The 17,922-nt window shown below is 38.6% G+C and overlaps 1 protein-coding gene across 1 annotated transcript in view; it reads right to left on the reverse strand.

Annotated features, from left to right (window-relative positions):
• Positions 1 to 14,796, reverse strand: part of KCTD8 (potassium channel tetramerization domain containing 8) — a gene marked incomplete at both ends in the record, with an annotated part of 201,734 nt that extends 186,938 nt beyond the window's left edge. Inside the window, one exon of the mRNA XM_080926753.1 lies at positions 13,827 to 14,796. Coding sequence (XP_080782879.1) covers positions 13,827 to 14,796 — 970 coding nt within the window. The remainder of the gene's footprint in view (positions 1 to 13,826) is intronic.
• Between the last annotated feature and the right edge of the window lie 3,126 nt (positions 14,797 to 17,922).

The following is a 17,922-nucleotide window of genomic DNA, read 5'->3' on the forward strand; positions in this document are numbered from 1 at the left end:
GCAGAACATACTTCCTTTATATGGTTTTGATTCAGACTTAATAATTTTGTGTTGTCTTAATAATGGAGAAATATTACACTGGACATTTACACTATCTACTGTCTATACTATATGGCACTTAAATGATTTATGTTATAGACAAGGTTGGGTGAAAGTTATTCACAGATATGCAATGAAAATATAAATTTATACATCTTAAATATATTAACAAGACATTAAAATATTTTCATAGCCCCTCTTGTTTGTATTTCTCTCAAAGCAATTTCAGAATTTTTTTCTGCTCGTTCACTTGGTATGGATCAATGCACCAGAGATGCTAAACAAACTTGACAAGGGTCATATTTTTTTATGCTCATATCTTTTTTGATATAGAAAATGGGGAGACAATTTTAAAATATTCATCTGTTTTTCGTGAAACCAGTACAAAGAAAATGACAAAGACAAAAGGTAAACCAAGATCTTCAAAGTTTCTCTAAGCATTAGTAGAATCCTAATAAACATGAAGAAAACTACACTGTAATTGTCAACAACTCAAGGGGTCCTCATTTATTCTTTGTACTATATCTACTTTGAATTTGTGCTTTTTCTGTAAAATAAATATTTCTCAGGCATTTTGTTGTTCTTGCTGCTCAAACTAGGATTGTATTTCCTGTACCCTTTTCATATTGATAATTTCCAAATAAGAACCTTTGAGGTAATAAGAATCAAACCAACCTCTAGTCCAATGCTCACCATATTCACAGCACTTGCAATGAATCTGCAATGACAGAGACTGTTTGAGTGATAAGTATTTCAACATAGGGAGGTTGCACTCTGGCAAGAGCAGAACCAATTCATTTTGTGCAATCCTTACCCTTTAGCACCCTTTTCTTTCCCACCTCTTTAGTCAGCTAATTGGATTGTTAAAACAATGTTTATTACTAGAAAGCCTTGTGGTAATTATAGCATTTGAACATGGAACTTGACCCAACCCAAATCTGTGTTCCTAGGCCATGATCACCAATACTTGGCTCCAGAATAAACTATTGATTTTCCTGTCTGACGTCAGGTGATTTTATTTATTTTTGTCAGCACTGTATGAATAAATACCATCAGAAACATATATAAAGTTGTTTTTGAAGAATCATGACATGCATTAATATTAATGAAGTTGTAAGTAATTTAGTAAAATTGTTGTCTTTCAGATGTTCTCAAGTTCAGATGAGATACAGTGTATAGTATCCAGAAATGAGTAGAAAAACAGATAAATGACTGACAGGAAAATTTCTCGACTCTGGGAAGATGAGGTTGTACATGTGACCAGCTATCTGAGGACTACATGAGAAATAAAAGCAAATAAGATGCTGTCTCTTATGCTGTGTCTCCTCTATGTACTACACTTTAGGTAATACATTATGCAAAGTTCTTCATTATAAAACCTTAGCCAATAGAGCATGATAAACTACATTTTTGTAGACCCAATATAACTTTTGAATGAGGCAATTTTATATCATTAAAAATAACTTAGATGAATATTCAAATAGATACTTGGAAGTGACAAATGGTTCACATCCACCAATCAATCTCAGAAGCATTAAAAATGGGGATAACCAGACCCTGCATACTACAGAATATGTTAACCACCTATAAGAAGTCTAGCTGAACATCCTAAAATACTGGTGTTTTACATGTTCAAAAATATCAGAGTAAAATAACATTTTCTGATTGCTTTAACATCATCAGGAATGCAAAGCCAAGATGAAGTTATGATTTGATAACTGGTAAGTCTAAGAGATAAATCGGTGGAAAGCCTTGGAAACTGTTCTATTTCTTTGCTTGTTTAAAATTTTAGGAGTATGTTTTTAACAACAGTAAATCCTAAGGAGCCGACGAAAATGCAGCCTTAGCAGGAACTGTGACTGATGCTCCTTCCCACAAAGGCCACTGCCTTGCTGACGTAGCTGGCACCATTCCTAAGCCATTACATTATAAAGGAAAAATAACTGACTCCAGAGGGCATAAAGGAATCATCACCTCTAAAAAAAATAATTAAGATGCTTTTGATTAATTTGCTCTCAAAACTGTTTAGGAGTGCTCCAACAGTTTTTTGGGAATTAATTTTTGCGAAAGAAAGTGAAATACTGGCTATGAGCAACATGGACGTTTTAGCCCTTGAAGCAATTCAGAAGCCTCTGCCCTACAAACACATGTTGTGAGCTGTGAAATCTGTGTGACTCTAAACAGGCCATGCTGCCCAGTGTGCCTCAGAGGTGACTGTCAAAGAGAACAGTTAACAAGAAAGAATTTCCCTTAGGTCGACTAAAGACTCCCAGAGGTCAATAAACAAGGGTGGATTTCAATGTAAGAATCAAGCACTATGACACCGGTTTTACGAGAAGTTCACTGTCTTGCAAGAAAGGACATTTGTCTTGTCTGTATAACCATGTTTACTTTGTAGAACTGTGGCCACTGAGTTTTCTATTCGCCCATTCTCAGAACAGAAGCTGTCACTAATGTCAACTAGACGCTATTTGACAACGCTGAATGAATGCATTCGAGACGTGTGACATGTTAGCAGAAGTCACTCTACAGGAAACCTCACGATATCATGCTGAACTTGGCAGGATGATAAAGGCAAGCAGAAGAAGCCTGAGGCAAGTCCAATTCGTGGTTGGAAGCAAGAACATGAAATGGTGGTACTATTGCTGCTGTTGGTGTGTTTATCATATTTATTTGTATTTTTACTTATTTGTGTTATTTTATGAATGTGGCAGTTTAAATGACAATGCCCACCATAGGCTCTGGCATTTTAATACTTGGAGGACACTATATATATATATCCCTCTGCTTCTGGTTTGCAGTTAAAGATGTGAGTTCTGAGCTATTTCTTGCCACTATGCCAGGCACTGACTGCCATAAACATATCCTCTAATGGTGAGAAACTCATCTCTCTGGAATCACAGGCAAATCACAAAATAACCCCTCCCTTCTACAAGTTCTTTGGTCATGGTATTTTGTCACAACAATATCAAAGTAACTAATGCAATGAATTATTTAGTGTTGAGGTGGAGGAGTGTATATGCATGAACATGTACAAGCCAAAGCAAGCTCGATGTAAGAGGACAACTGGATAGAATCAGATTTCTGCTTCCAGCACTTGGATTCCAGAACTTGGAGTCAGATCATCAGGAGTGACAGCGAGTATTCTTACCTACTGATGGCTCTCAATTGAAACTGTATTACATAATAAAGTAGCCAAAAAGATGGATGGCTAGATCCTTGCTCAAACATTTTGCCATATGCTAATTTACACACACTGTGAATCAGAACGTAATCTCTATGCATTATGAGGAATTGAAAACATAAATAATAAATTCATAAGGAAACTACCTATATTTGCAATGATTTTAAAGCTGAGTGTTTGAGCTGGATGAAAGTGGTAAGCAGGAGTAAGGGGACCCATATACACACTGCTTTTATGAAGGCTTGTGCACTCTTTACAAAACTCCATTTAGACAAATGATGTCTCTACACAGCCTGAAGCCAGGCAGTCCCCAACATAGACATATAGTCAGGGGATCCCACAGGACCAGATTGAAGACATCATGCCTGACCCAGACCAATTAAAGGTAATGCTCTAATAGGCATCAGTTAAAATAATCTCTTAGACAGATACAGAAAATGAAGAAATCATGGCCTAAAGCACTCAATGTGAGTGAAAACAAGAACTACCAGTATAATAGAGACAAAATAAGTACACATTCATGTTTTCAAGCATATATATGTAAATGAAGATCTTAATGAAATATATGAGAATAGTTATTTCACGTAGACACACATACCCACAAGCATGTGTGTGTGTGCACGAGTGTGTGTGGGTGTGTGTGTGTGCGCATGTGTGATAATTGTTTATATATAATGAAAGGATAAAGGCCAAATGGTATAAAAGTTGAAAATATTCATAGACTTAAGAACAATGAGTGACATATAGTATGACAATACACTGGCATTGTCTCAGTTTAAAAACGTTTTACTGGTAATAATATGCTCTACACATTTTAAGAAATGACAGTTGAAAATATCAAGACAGGAAGATACACTCTATTGTTATTCAATTCAAATTACCTGACATGTATTATTTTCAATAGACTACATGGGTAAGAAAAAAAAAGGAGATTCATTTCTAATATTGTTTGTACAAAGAACTGAAATATAGAGAAGAGTAAAGGAACACAAAATAAGACATCTATATTCTGAGAAAATTAACAGTATAAGTCCAAAAACTGTTAGTCTTTTTTCTTTTATTACAAATCAGAATCTACATGAAAGACTCCTCCACCCCCAAGCTGATATAGAGATGACAGCAGTAATTCACAAACACATGAGATTATTCCCCACTATTCTCTTTTTGGTTGCCAGAAAAGCCACTCCCACATCAGAAAAGGATGTTGCTGTGGAATTGCATCCCTGGATCTTTATCCTCCACTAGCAAAGAGAGGTGCTATCTGCAGCCCCCACCAACTGGAAGAAAGGAGGTCATAGACTTAAAGAATTATCCCCAACATTTCCCTGATTTTATTTTCGAATACATGAATTTCAGCAACTAGAAGACATAGATTCAGAGTGTGTTAGGGAGTTTCAGTAGAAACTTATTGAGCTGACAGTTAACCAATTTCCTAGAATTGAAAATGTATGTACTTGAATCTAAAATGCCGTGTTAAATTTTTGCCAAATGCCCAAACTCTGGGCAATGTTTGAGTCCAAGTGTCTCTTGCATAAAACTGTTGACAACCGAAGGTGAAAAGTTCCAAGAAAAATGTAAATAAACAAATGTGTGGAAAATGTGCTTTACCTAACTATACTTCATAGCTTGAGGCAATTTGCTAGAGTTCTTATGCTTTCCTTTTGAGACACAGCCTTTGAAGGCTGAGCTATTTCTCCAGCTCAAACAAGTGCTTTTAATAATTATATCAAAATTGACCAATACCAGCAGCTAGACACATAAGAATACGTTTCTCTCAGGCACGAAAGTCAGCTAGAATAAAGTTGTTTCAGCAACAGGCTACAATCACATTGTAAATAATAGGTGAGTAGTTTAAAAGTAAAACTCATTCATGATGACAGAAGCCCCCTAGGCAGTTTTGAGCAACCATTGCTTTCCATCTTCTTCAAAAACAATTATATTATTGCACACTTTGTAGATACAAGAGATTGGCTATGAATTTGGGAGAGTCCTGATTTAATGAATGGCTATAGTTGATACATATTGAGTATTGTATTTATGTCTAATATGACTATGTGTTTTATATAGACTACTTCTAATAACCATTAAAATAAACCTATAAAGTAGATACTTCTGTTTCCTTCACATTTCCTTCTGGAAGAAAAATAAATTGGTTTCCCAATATCCAAAAAACAGAAGTAGAAGTTTTCAAAGAATATATGAAATATTAAATCACTCATGGTGCTAATTATTTCCTTCTTTGTTTATTGAATAACTTTATTATAAAAAAACAAAGATAAATGTACAAATTTTAAGCATTTTTGCATAAAAGTATACAAATGAATACATTTTTGCCATTGCTTGGCTTTTTTAAAAATAAGGTTTGATAGTGTGCATTAAGATCTTACTAGTTATAACGAGCATAAAGTACATGTAAAACAGGATGTAACCTGGAATTAGTCAAAGTTTTTTTGGTGTGTAAGGAGTAAACATAATGGTTTTCTCTTTTCATTTTTTTTTCTTGAACTTCACACAGTCTGTGAGTTGTTTCTGGGGTGTTCAGAGCTTTCAAGGGCCAGTATCCAATTATCAGTGACTGCATATTATGTCTGTTCTTTTGTGAGTGGGTTATCTCGCTCAGGATGATATTCTCTAAATGCATCCATTTTCTTAAGAATTTCATAAGGTCATATTTCCTGATAGCTGAATAGTACTCCATTTTGTAAATGTACCACAAATTTTGTATCCATTCATCTACTGAAGGACATCTGGATTAATTATTTCCTTCTAATCGCCAACAGTTTCTAGCATTGGTTCTGACTGACTATCTCATCATGTAAATTATAAAATATACAATTATCAATGGATGTAAAAGCAATGTGTTATAAAGACCATAGTCGAAGTTTGTTACAGTAAACAGGGAAAATGTTGAAGTAACACCAGCAAGTAGTAAAAGCCCAAATTGTTCTGGTTACTAAAGTCAACATTATATTTCCTGTATGTATTCTTTGTGTCTATCTTCTTTATTTTTCTATAGAAGAACCTATAATTGGATAACAGTTATAATGTGGTAGCAATGTCATCCTAGTTAAGTACTGACAAAGTGTTAACGGTTGATGAAGCATAAAATAAATGAGCATCTTATCAGATACTTCATAATGAGTACCATTTTTATCAACTACTTCTCATTGTTAACGCTCTCAAAACAAAGTCAATAGCTATGGGCAAAACTGATGATGTTATATTTATCACTAAACAATAGTACCTGTTAAGTGCATTTTAAAAACTGTGTTGACTGCCATGTAGAATTGTTTAGCTTCATACATTCATAAGTAGGATAAATATAGACACATTTTCTGATTATAAATTACATCAAAACTAAATCTTCAATAATTTATTTTAAATGTTTTAGAGTTTTGCTTCATTGTGTGTGGTACCTATGGACCCTGAAAGGTCACTGGATCATCTCTAAACGGAGTACAGATTCCTGTAAGCTATCATATGGGGTCCTATGTACGTGGCAAGAGCAACACATACTCTTAAAAATTGAGCCATTTTTCTAACCTTGCACCAAAATTATTATTCTATTCATCATGCCTTTTTTCACAAATAATTTGTATACAAAGAACTACGTGTGCATTCCAGTGTGGTTCTTTGAATGACACTGCCCACCATAATAAGTTCAAGTGTTTCAATACTTGGTACCCAGTTGATGGTGCCATTTGGATAGGATGTGGAATTCTGACCTTACTGGAAAAAGTATGTCACTGAGGTCAGCCTTTAAGACTTAAAAGCCACAGGGTGTTGCCAGTTCAATTCTTAAGGTTCAAGATGTAAGCAGCTGCTTCGTGACATACTTTCTGGCACTGATATTTTTTTATCCTTCCAGAATTGTGAATTAGAAAAATCATTATGTTTAATCTTTACACTCCAAGAAAACATTGACTATTTCCATGTTTGTTTGTTTTACATATAATTTATGTTCATTGTAAATAGTAAGATTTCCACTGATACTATCAAACCTTAAAAAAATCAAGTACTGACAAAAATATATTCATATATTTGTATGCTAAAATGCTTTCAATAATCTGTATATGTATCTGTTTTGTTTAAATAAAGTTGTAAGAAAAAAAACCTCTCTTTCTTAAAGTTAGCTTGGTTGTTTACTATTGCAGCTAATAAAATCATAATTAACACTCTTGTATGTTTACAATTCTAATAACTTAATATAGAAGATCCTTCCAGTCTGTTTCACAGTAAACAGCTTATTTATTTTCATTCTTTATAGTTCTATGTAATTATAGTACATCATATTACTCATGAAATTACTCCTGCCTCTTGATAATAATACCAGATAGCACCGTTGTAATGTAATTTATACCTACATAAAGTTCTATATGATCATTTTAAACACAAGGTTTCTGTTTTGTCCAAATGTGTGTGTGTAGCCACATATACCTTGCTAGGTGTGCTGGGTGTACTTCAAATTAAAAAATCCAAATGCGGAGCTTAGTAAATATCTTAGTGGAATCTGTAACATCTATGGCCTGTTCTCAAACTGACACACAGCCATTCAGACATTGGAAATTTATTAAATCTTTAATGATTTGTGTTGGTCATATTGCTGAGGATTAAAAATGCAAAGCAGTGGCAACAAATCCTCACAAGAAAAATGGAAAACCAGCATAAGGAGAGATGATTACACACCTGGCAAGATCAACTGTGATCTACATCTACAGCACAGTGAAAGAAGAGTGAACACACTCCAGGTACAGTAAGGATTTTCTAACTATGAGACTAGAAGGTATTATAAGAGGCCAACAGTTGGAAAATATTTTTTGCAAGCAATACAGATAAGTGCAGAATATTTTTGTGGTTTTTAATGTTGAAATGCAAATGGTATATTTCTACAGTCTTAGAAACTTGCACAGGACCTACAGTTTTAACTCATGTAGAGAAAATGTCTGTGTGGGTCTTTGAAGAAACAGGGGAGAGAGGGAGAAGAGGTAAGGGAGAGGTGAAAGAGGAAGGGGAGAAATGGAAAGTAGAGTATAAAGAGGAAGAAAGAAGGGATGAGCGAGGGAAGAGGAGAAAAGGGAGAAGGGGAAGAAAAAGAATACTAGTTGGTAGTAGTGACTCATGCTCATCATCACTCTAGAGATAGAGAGGTGGGGAGATTACTCTAAGTTTGAGGATAGCCTGGGCTACATAGAAGATCCCAGGATAGCTTGAGTTAGATAGTACAGACTTTGTCAAAAACTATATGGGAAAATGGGTAAATTATGACGAGGTGTTTTTGCTTGTTTTCTATATTAAACAGAAACTAATGAGAACTGTGTAGAGGGTGGGAATGGGAGACCAGTTATCTCTCATGTCAGCATCTGGAGCATACTCAGTGAAAGTGGCTAAAACTCTAGAAATAAAACTCCTCTAATCTTTACTGAAGTTTCAAAACAACTTTTGGGATAGCTGCTATCACTACTGTAAAGCCCTGGATTTGAGGAGCTATCAGCTTGCCCTGTAGGTTTCTGCTTGCTTTGTGGAACAAACACTGTGAGTGCCTTAAAAGGGGGTGTCTCAAAAATTGTATATGTGTATAAATCCATTGTCAAGGTTAAATTGAAGTTGTTAATAAATATCCTTAATAAAAGGTACAGAATATGTTATTTGTTAAATTTTAAGGAAAAATTTCACAGGCTATAAATTATTACACTCACACCATTTTTCACTTGGAATTTAAAGTTATGAGAGCCTAACCAACATTGAAATATGTTTTCTTAGTTGAGTGTTTTAAGTGTTTCTAGTACAGAGATAACCTTGGATATCAGCTGGCTGCTCTACACAAGTATTCTAACTGAAGCAGATGTTCATCACCAGGCATGTTAAAGGAAGTACTGTGTATGAGCATCCACATATTCAAGTGTACTAAGTGTTCCTTTTACTACAGGTTCTGTTTGGGGAAAGTCCACTTTCCCTAAAATTTCAGGAAATAGCAAAGCTGGAAGTAAAATCCTTATATCATGAAGAAAATAACTGTCGGGTGGAAACCAAGCCACTAGTAAAAATCCAGAGGCCTTGTACATCAGCCAGGATCACACCACACAGCTTCTCAATGTTTTTCATTCCAGTGATTTTTCACTTTCTCTCTGCACTGTTGTCAGAAATACATACATATCACTCTCATGGCTTAAGCAGTGTAGGGAGTCCAATACTTGCTGCATCATTACAATGGGAAAATATGTGTACACTATTCTCATTGCGGGAAACAAAGAGAAATATGCTAGTCTGAAGCACACTGATCTATGCAGCACACTCTACCATACCTGTTTCTACAGTCTTTCCAGTATAGCAAAGAATGCCCTTTGTCCTGTCTAGTGGAATAAAAAATAAATAAACAGAGCAAAACAGAACAAAACAGAAGACCTATTAATCACTCTGGCTTCCCAAGAAAAATCAATCTCATCTTTGGTATATAAGGAGTAATAAGAAACTTAATCATAATGGTACACATTGTCTTATATTTAGGTCTTTGCAAACAATCAGTTAAGAATTAGAACGGGTAAAACTGTTCTTGAAACCCAACCAAACTTGTATTTAATATCTAATAGCTTGCCTACAATCATGAGGATCTGAACTCCTTATCTTAAGTACAAGGTTGGCATTTATAAGAGAAATATGTCTGAGGTTCCAAGTCCTAATGAGAAGTACTAAAACACTTCTCCATGCATTAGAAGTCAGTAGAAATATATTTGATCCAGACAAACTACTGGGATCATCTAGGTGACTTGATCTGAAATATTCAAGTTCCAGGATGGTAGTATTTAATGATTTATTTATTTCTATTTTACGTGCATTGGTGTTGTATCTTCGTGTATGTCTGGGTGAGAGTGTCAGATTCCCTAGGATCGAAGCTCAGGCTGCTGTGGGCTGCCATGTTGTTGCTGGCAGAAGACCTCTGGAAGAGTAGCCAGCACCTTTAACCCCTGAGCCACCTCTTCAGCCCAGAAAGTAGTATTTAGATACTTACTGCCAACTTAAAAAAAAATGGTATACTGTTCTTTAAATTGATTTTCTAATAATCCATGTGATTGAATATACTTTCTATAAAAGATATAAGCTTACTCTTGACAAAATAATAAACCCTACACTAGTAGTAACTGGTATTTGTTGAGTCAAATTCTGATGCAAGAAGTACTTCACATGGTTTCTCCAATTCCATAATGTTGGAAGTATGCTTAAACCCATTACACAGATGGAGAGACTCAAACATGAAAAAGTGGATAATTTGGCCCAGCACACACATTTGGTAAACAGCAATTTCCAGGATTTTGGAGTCATTTGCCACCCTCGACCTGTTCTTCAGAAATTTAGGATTGACTGTGAGCACTGAATCTCACGCACCTGGGTCTAACTACTTTTTATTTCTTTTAAAGCAGTATCAAACCACTAAGTTCACCAGCAACTTACATTCAAAAGACATGTTAATATGCTTGACATGTGACATTAAATGAGTGTATGTTATACATCTTTTGTGCTAAAGCGTGACTAGGTATAAATCTGAGTAGTTGCTCTTTTCTGCCTCAGAACATGAACATAAAATCAGATCATCCAATAATTTGGGTCTTATGGCTATCATTGAGAAGCTTTTCTAATATAGACCTGTCAAATATAAATACTATGTAGATAAACAGACAGACAGACAGATTAACAGCAAACAGAAAGAGAGAGAGAAAGAAAGAGAGAGAGAGAGAGAGAGAGAGAGAGAGAGAGAGAGAGAGAGAGATCATTGCCAAAGCTGAACAAAACAGAAATAGGAAGGAAAGACATTGTAATGTATGTTTACTTGCAAACAGTAGAAAGGGATTCAATTCAAAACAATCTGTGCAGATAGAAAACAACAGTGTAAAACTATATTTATTTTATATTTATTTCAATATATTATATTCATATTTAAAATAAATTCTATACCCAGAAAAACAGCAAATATGTTTGGTAAAACAGTGGATGGATCACAACAGCCAGAGTACAAATTATAATATTGAATTATATAAGTTTTTCCTCTAGATTAGGACAATTCATTAAAAATTCTAACTTTTGTGGTTGCTGTGAGAAAAACCTCAGAGCTCTTTAAGAACGTGAACACTCAAGAAGTGGTGGCTTTTAAAATATGAAAATATGATTTTAATTTAATGTCACATCTTCAAAATATGCAACAGACACTAAATTTCAGGTGATTTTTAAATCATCTTCTTAGATTAGATTAACAATTTCTAATTTCAAGTTGTTATTGTGTGTCATTATTTTACCTTAATTTACAAACTGTATTTTCTCTTGGTAATGAACATGGGTTTTTTGTTTGTTTGTTTGTTTGTTTGTTTTCTTTCTCCTTCTTTATTAGGGGACAATAAAATAAAATAAGTGCCTAGGGGCTCTGCACTCAGAGTCAGGAGACTAGCCTGAACGACTGCTCAAGACTAAAGGGGTGGAGTGTTGAGTCAACTTGAGTTCAAAATGTCAACTGAACAAACAGTTTTACTACGCAGGGGATCATAGGTTTATATTGAAAAGGGCTAAGCTTCCAAGGTGACCAAAGTATACATCAGGCAGGGATGGAGGCAGGGGAATTATTTGGCTTACACTTTCATTTTGCAAGATACAAAAAGCTTTAAGACCCTGTGTGTGTTTCTGACAAACAGCCTCCATCAGTCTAGTCGGTGCTTGCTGATTTGATCCTGCAACTAAAAACAAAATCATGAGCTACACTCATGTTTAAACCTTCTGTAAGAACAAAAAACAAAAAAACAAAAAGAAAGGAAGAAAGACAAACCTTCCAAAGAGCACTAACCATGTAAAATTAAACACTCACTTCACATCATATTCTGAAATGGTTAGAAATGTATCCTTGACTTAGAGCCCAATGTATTCAAAATCCTGATAAGTATTTTAATGAAAAGAGGACCTTATTTAACTTTCAATATTTTAATTGCTAAATGTAGATGAAAGAGGTTCTACTTTTACACTAGAAACTATTAACTTTCATATCATGCTTTCCCAAACACCGGTCTTTTTAATTGCGTGGCAAAGAGCTGTTCATATAAACAAAACAATGAGCCAGGCTTGCGGCAGCAGTCCCGGGATGACAGCATTCAGAAGGGAGAGGCAGGAGGATTGAGAATTGAAGGCCAGTATGGACAATGTGGGAAGACCATCGTCATCAAGGATCAATAAATAAATGGGGTTGAATTTTATGGATTCTTCAGTGGGTATGTGTTTGGTCCTCTGCAGTTGAGCCTTCCTCAGGAACTCCAACAATGTCTCAAAATGTCACCTAACTTTCAGAAACAAAGTGGTGCCACTCCTCTACCTCCAAGGCTATGGAAAACATACTCATGCAGAATCGTATGCCAATCAACCCTGCACCTGTGAAGGAGAGTCCTCTTTCCCGGCTCTGCTCAAGTGTAGAAAATTAATCATTTTTGCTTTGCAATTGAAAGCTACTTAGTAAGGCAAACACAATGAGTCGGGCTACTTTCATAAGAGGCTTTTAGTGCTGTCCCCACCCTGCTGAACACATACACACACACACACACACACACAGAGAGAGAGAGAGAGAGAGAGAGAGAGAGAGAGAGAGAGAGAGAGAGAGAGAGAGAGAGAGAGAAAGAGAGATGGGGGAGATTTTAAAGCTCTTTGTATCTTACCAAATGAAGGCGAAAGGCAAATAATTTCCCTGCCTCCATCACTATCTGAGTTTTACTTTGATCACCTTGAAATCTTATCTCCATTCTATATATACCTACAAATCCCTGCATATTAAAACTGTGTTTGAGGTTTTGAACTCATGTCGATTCAGCACTCCACCCCTTTAGCCAAATACGCGCATGCGCACAACTGTACCCTTTTGTACTTCCAGTCCTGAGTGCTGCACTCTGAAGCCAAAACTCAATTCTCCTCTCTGACTCTTGTCCAAAACACTGGGCAGGTAAATGACAGAGGAAAACTGTATGTTACTAATTAATGGAGGTCAGTCTACAGCAACAGCCCTCCTGTGCCAGCTCCCAGGAGGGGGTATTCTAGAAGCACAGTCACCATTTCATGAGTTGCATACTTTCAAAACCTCATGCAACTGCAGCTCTTGCCTGGGACCACACAGGAGCTAATCCTGGCATTCTTGGCCCTGTCTCCATTCCTTTTAGCCCTTTAAAGAAATGCTCAAACAAATTGACCCCCGAGAAACATCAGAGAGGAGAAAGAGGACCCATGGCACACACACACACACACACACACACACACACACACACACACACACACACACTATTGCCTCTTAATCCTTTGCATTGGAGGGTTTCTAGAGCATCCTGGAGCTAGGTGGGGCAAGAGGGCAGAAATCAGTAAGTTCAGGAAGAGAGCCTGAATCTGGGAAATGGGGAGGAGGGGAAGCATGCTCCACACTGCTCAAGGGATGCTGGCGGGAGAACTGTTTGGTACAGATTTGCAGGCTCCTTGCCCGGGCACTCATGCAAGGGACATCTCTTCCAGGCCACAGCGAGACTTCTGCCTCAAGTCTGTGATGGCAGAGAAAAGGTGTAAGGTGCATTCACAGGTAGGTAGGTTGCTAACTTACGGAAGAAGATGTATTCAGTGTAACTGCTCCAGATCTTGTCGTCTCGGTACTGGTTGACAAAGGCGGCAGTGCCAGAGGAGTTGCACGCCACCATGTGGAAGCCGGCCTCAGACAGTCGATCGAAAGCCTGCTCCAAGTAGGTGAACTTGAGGTAGAAGCGGGAAGTGTACTTCTCGGGCTGACGGTCAGGGTCGCGACTCTCATTAAGAGTGTCCCCAAAGACCTCCTTGGCCAAGGCTATGCGTCCGCACACCATGATGCGCGCCACACGCCTAAACTTGGCATCTGCCTGGTTGTCACGCACTGTGGTGTAGGAGCCACGGTAGCCCAGTGTGAGGAACCCAGAGCGCTTGTCCGGAGCGCTGCCGCCACTGACAACGCCACCGACACCGTGTGCCCCAGAGCCCGAGGGCGCGCCGGCCGCCGCCCCACGCAGCAGCAGTGCGTCGCTGCTGCCTTGGGAAATGTTGTCCTCTAGGTCGCTCTGGCAGCCCTCGTCGTTGAGCGAGTTCTGCTTGGTGACCTTGGGCGACAGCAGCTTGACCAGGTCAGTGAGCTGGAAGAACTCTGCCTCGCGCAGGAGCCGCTCCTTCTCAGGGAAGTGCTCGGGCAGTGCCAGCTGCTTGTCGCGCAGGTAGTCCAGCACATACCTAAAGAGGAAACCGTCGCGGTCGATGAAGAAGCGCGCGCGGCTGTCCCTGGGCAAGTCTCCCCGGCGCCGAGCGCCGCCCCGGGGACTAGAGGGCGAGAACATGCTGGCCAGAGTGCTGTCCGGGACACTGAGCAACGTCGAATGCTTGGTCACATAAACCTGGCCGCCAACATTCAGCTCCACTACCTCGGGGAAAGGCGACGGGGCGTAGGGCCCCGGGGCGGCGGCCAGCGGAGCGCCCGGAGAGCTGGACGCGGACACCATCTCGCTGATCGGGAGGATGGTACTGCCGCTGCTACCCGTGTCCTTCAGAGCCATGGTCCCCGCCACCGGCCAGGTGACCCGGGCGAGCAGTTCAGCGTGCTTCCCAGAGCCTGGAGGTCCTGGGTCCTGGGTGTTCGCGCGGTCACTCTGCACTCTCTGGCTGGCCGGCGCGGTCCTCCCGGCACCCGGGCGCTGCTCAGGGTTCCGGGCAGCAGAGGCGTCGGAGGCGTCCGAGCTCCATCGGGGAGAGACGCTCAAGAACGGAGCTCCGTGAGCAAGGCTGCTCCTTTGGGGAGACCGGCAGCAAGTATGAGAGAGACTTGGAGAGGTTCAGGGGCTGCGCGCGGCTCTCGGAGGGGAGGGCAGGAGGCGGGGCCCGAGCGAAGAAAACTCACCCCTGGCGGCTTGCGAGAGCCAGCGCACCTCTGCCAGGGAGCGCTGGCGCCAGCGCTAACTACTCACAGCACGGGAGGTGGCACTGACGTCAAGCTCTGAACTGGGACTGGAGCCACAGCTGTCATTTAAAGAGATAGGCTCTGGGGCTGGCCTGGCAGCTCTGAAGCAGCCGAGCTGGGATGAGGGCAGAGGCAAAGGGAAAGAGACTGATGGAGACAAAGCTGGAGAGGACATCAAAAATAATCCAACAGTGGACTACAGCTCTCTTCACTGCACCGGAATCTCATTGTCTCTCCCCATTCCCATTCTTACTTATCTTCCTCCTCCTCGAAATTGATCTTAACAAAACTAGTTTTTTCTTCAATGGGATATAACCCAGATTCTCAGCTCTCAATGTTACAGAAATTAGCCTTTGGGCTGTGTTTGTTATAGTGCTGTGAGCTAGGCAGGGTTGAATCCCGAATCCCAACTAGTGGCTTTTTAAGTCTCACACACACACACACAAACACACACACACACACACACACACACACACACACACACACACACACACACACATTTAATAAAGGGCAAATTCCTCTTTACCTATCCCTTGGAGTCAAATAACATGACTGTTCTACATCTATTTAGGGTTTAAAACTCATATGCTTGATTCCATTTTACAAATGCAATCAAGGACTGAGTAACAAAGCAACTCTCTGCTACCAAGGTCACAAAAGTTCTTGCAGGTAGGAAAAGACTGAGGGGCCATTGTTTCTCCCTTCCTTCCTTCTTCCTTCCTTCCTTCCTTCCTTCCTTCTTTCCTTCCTTCTTTCCTTCCTTCCTCCTTCCTTCCTTCTTTCCTTCCTTCCTCCTTCCTTCCTTCCTCCCTTCCTTTCTTCCTTTTGTTTTGTATTTTTTCCCTATTCTTTATCCTCCTGGACCCTCCTGTTTATTTCTCCATTTTCCTTACAATCTCTCAGAGCAAGAGGATGGCTAATGCTTTGTTATCTTCCTCACTCTAGTACTTTGCTCACAAATTCAAATCAGCTTTATTTGTGACAGAAAAAGAAGACTGGAATTCCAAGGAGAAAGCACTTTCCATTGCTAGATAACCTAACATGCTGCCCAGCATTGGTCATATTTTAATAACCAGAAACGTGAACCACTGGTGAGTGTGGAGATTTGAGACACAAAGTAATTTGCTTCAAAAGTATTTTAATAAAAATTACACACAGACTTTACTATTATAATCCCCACCCTCAATGTTTACCTATGATTCCTTCCATTGAAAAAAAAAAATCACCAAAATAGTAAATGGATTTGAGAGTCAAGTATAACCTTAAATTTTCATTTATTTATAAATTAAATGATAAGTGTTCTATTATTTGAGCATTACAAGCTATATTTAATTCATTAATTCTTATAAGCCACATCCACAGAAAACGTTACATCAGTTTTGAAAGTTAGATTACCTGAGGCAGACTGAGCTTAATGGACCAATGAAAAGACATAATACATTTGTCAAATGATTAAGACTTAAAATACGGCTTGCAATGGGCATAACCACTGAGTCCCCTTACTCAAACATATTACCTTATCCCCACGCTATGTTGATGAATCAAATTGAGAAGTAAAGTTGAATTAACTCCTTTTTTTTTTCCATTTTTACTGAAAAACTTAAATTGAGCATTGAAACAATCTGGAAAGGTTCATTGTCTTCTACCTCATTTGAAGAATAAAAAAAAAAGTTTGTGCTTAAAAATAACAGTTTCTGGAAATGAATTAAGGAAAGCTTTATAACTTTCATAGATGAATAAGTTATAATGCCTCAAACCACTACTAATGAGGCCCATTTATCATAAAGCAAATGTCCCTAATGATGAGGGAAGAACAGACACTTGCATTCTAATGAAGTGGTTATACATACAAATATGAATATGGACACAGAAACAAGAGATTGCCAATGATGTCAGCATAATATTTATTTTCATCGGTGTTACATAAAACAAACATCTTTATGAGATGATCTGAATTTTGTACCCTTAATAAAATCACTTTAGTAATTCATAATAAATCTCATTTGAGTGGTATTATGTGGTATGTTGCTTTTGAAAATTTTCCTTTCAACATTGATGGAGGGTTTCTCTTGAATCTCTCTCTTCTGCTTACCCTTATTGCCAGCAACTTTTCTTATCTATACTCTCTAACCAAACTCCTAACTGAACCAATAGTAAATTGGAATGTCTCTACTCAGTGTGCTTTCTGTGGCAAATGTCTTTCTTCTTCCACAGACTCCTGTCCCAGTGCTTAAGCACCCCTCCCCACCCCCTGTATAAATACTACTTACTTTAGAAATCCTTCCATTGTCTGACCAACTGTACATTCACTTCTAAGGTGTTTCCACTAGATTCTGTGCTTATGTATGGACAAGCAGTGGATTTCTGTCTACCAGGCTGCAAGTGTGGCATGTAGCCATATGCACTCTTTCATCCTCAGGGTGGTTCCTAGCACCTGGAAGGCAGCCACTTTCTCTTTGAAATATACACTGCTTGCAAATGGCAGAACGTTTCATTGCCATCAGTATGATGGGCCATCAGGATAAGTGCAGAAACTGCAGAAGTAAGTAAGATGTGGTCCTTAGCAATTAGAATCAAGACGAAGAAGAAATTCCTTGTCAAAATAAATTCAACAAAGAAGGAAAAGCAGAGTCCAGATTGTAGTGACCCATTTAGTTCACTGAGCAGTGAACAAAGACCATAATCAGAACCGTTTTCCTGTAATCCAAAGGCATCATTATGTTCC

This window comes from Micromys minutus (assembly GCF_963924665.1).
Source record: "Micromys minutus genome assembly, chromosome: 1".
NCBI lineage: Eukaryota > Metazoa > Chordata > Mammalia > Rodentia > Muridae > Micromys > Micromys minutus.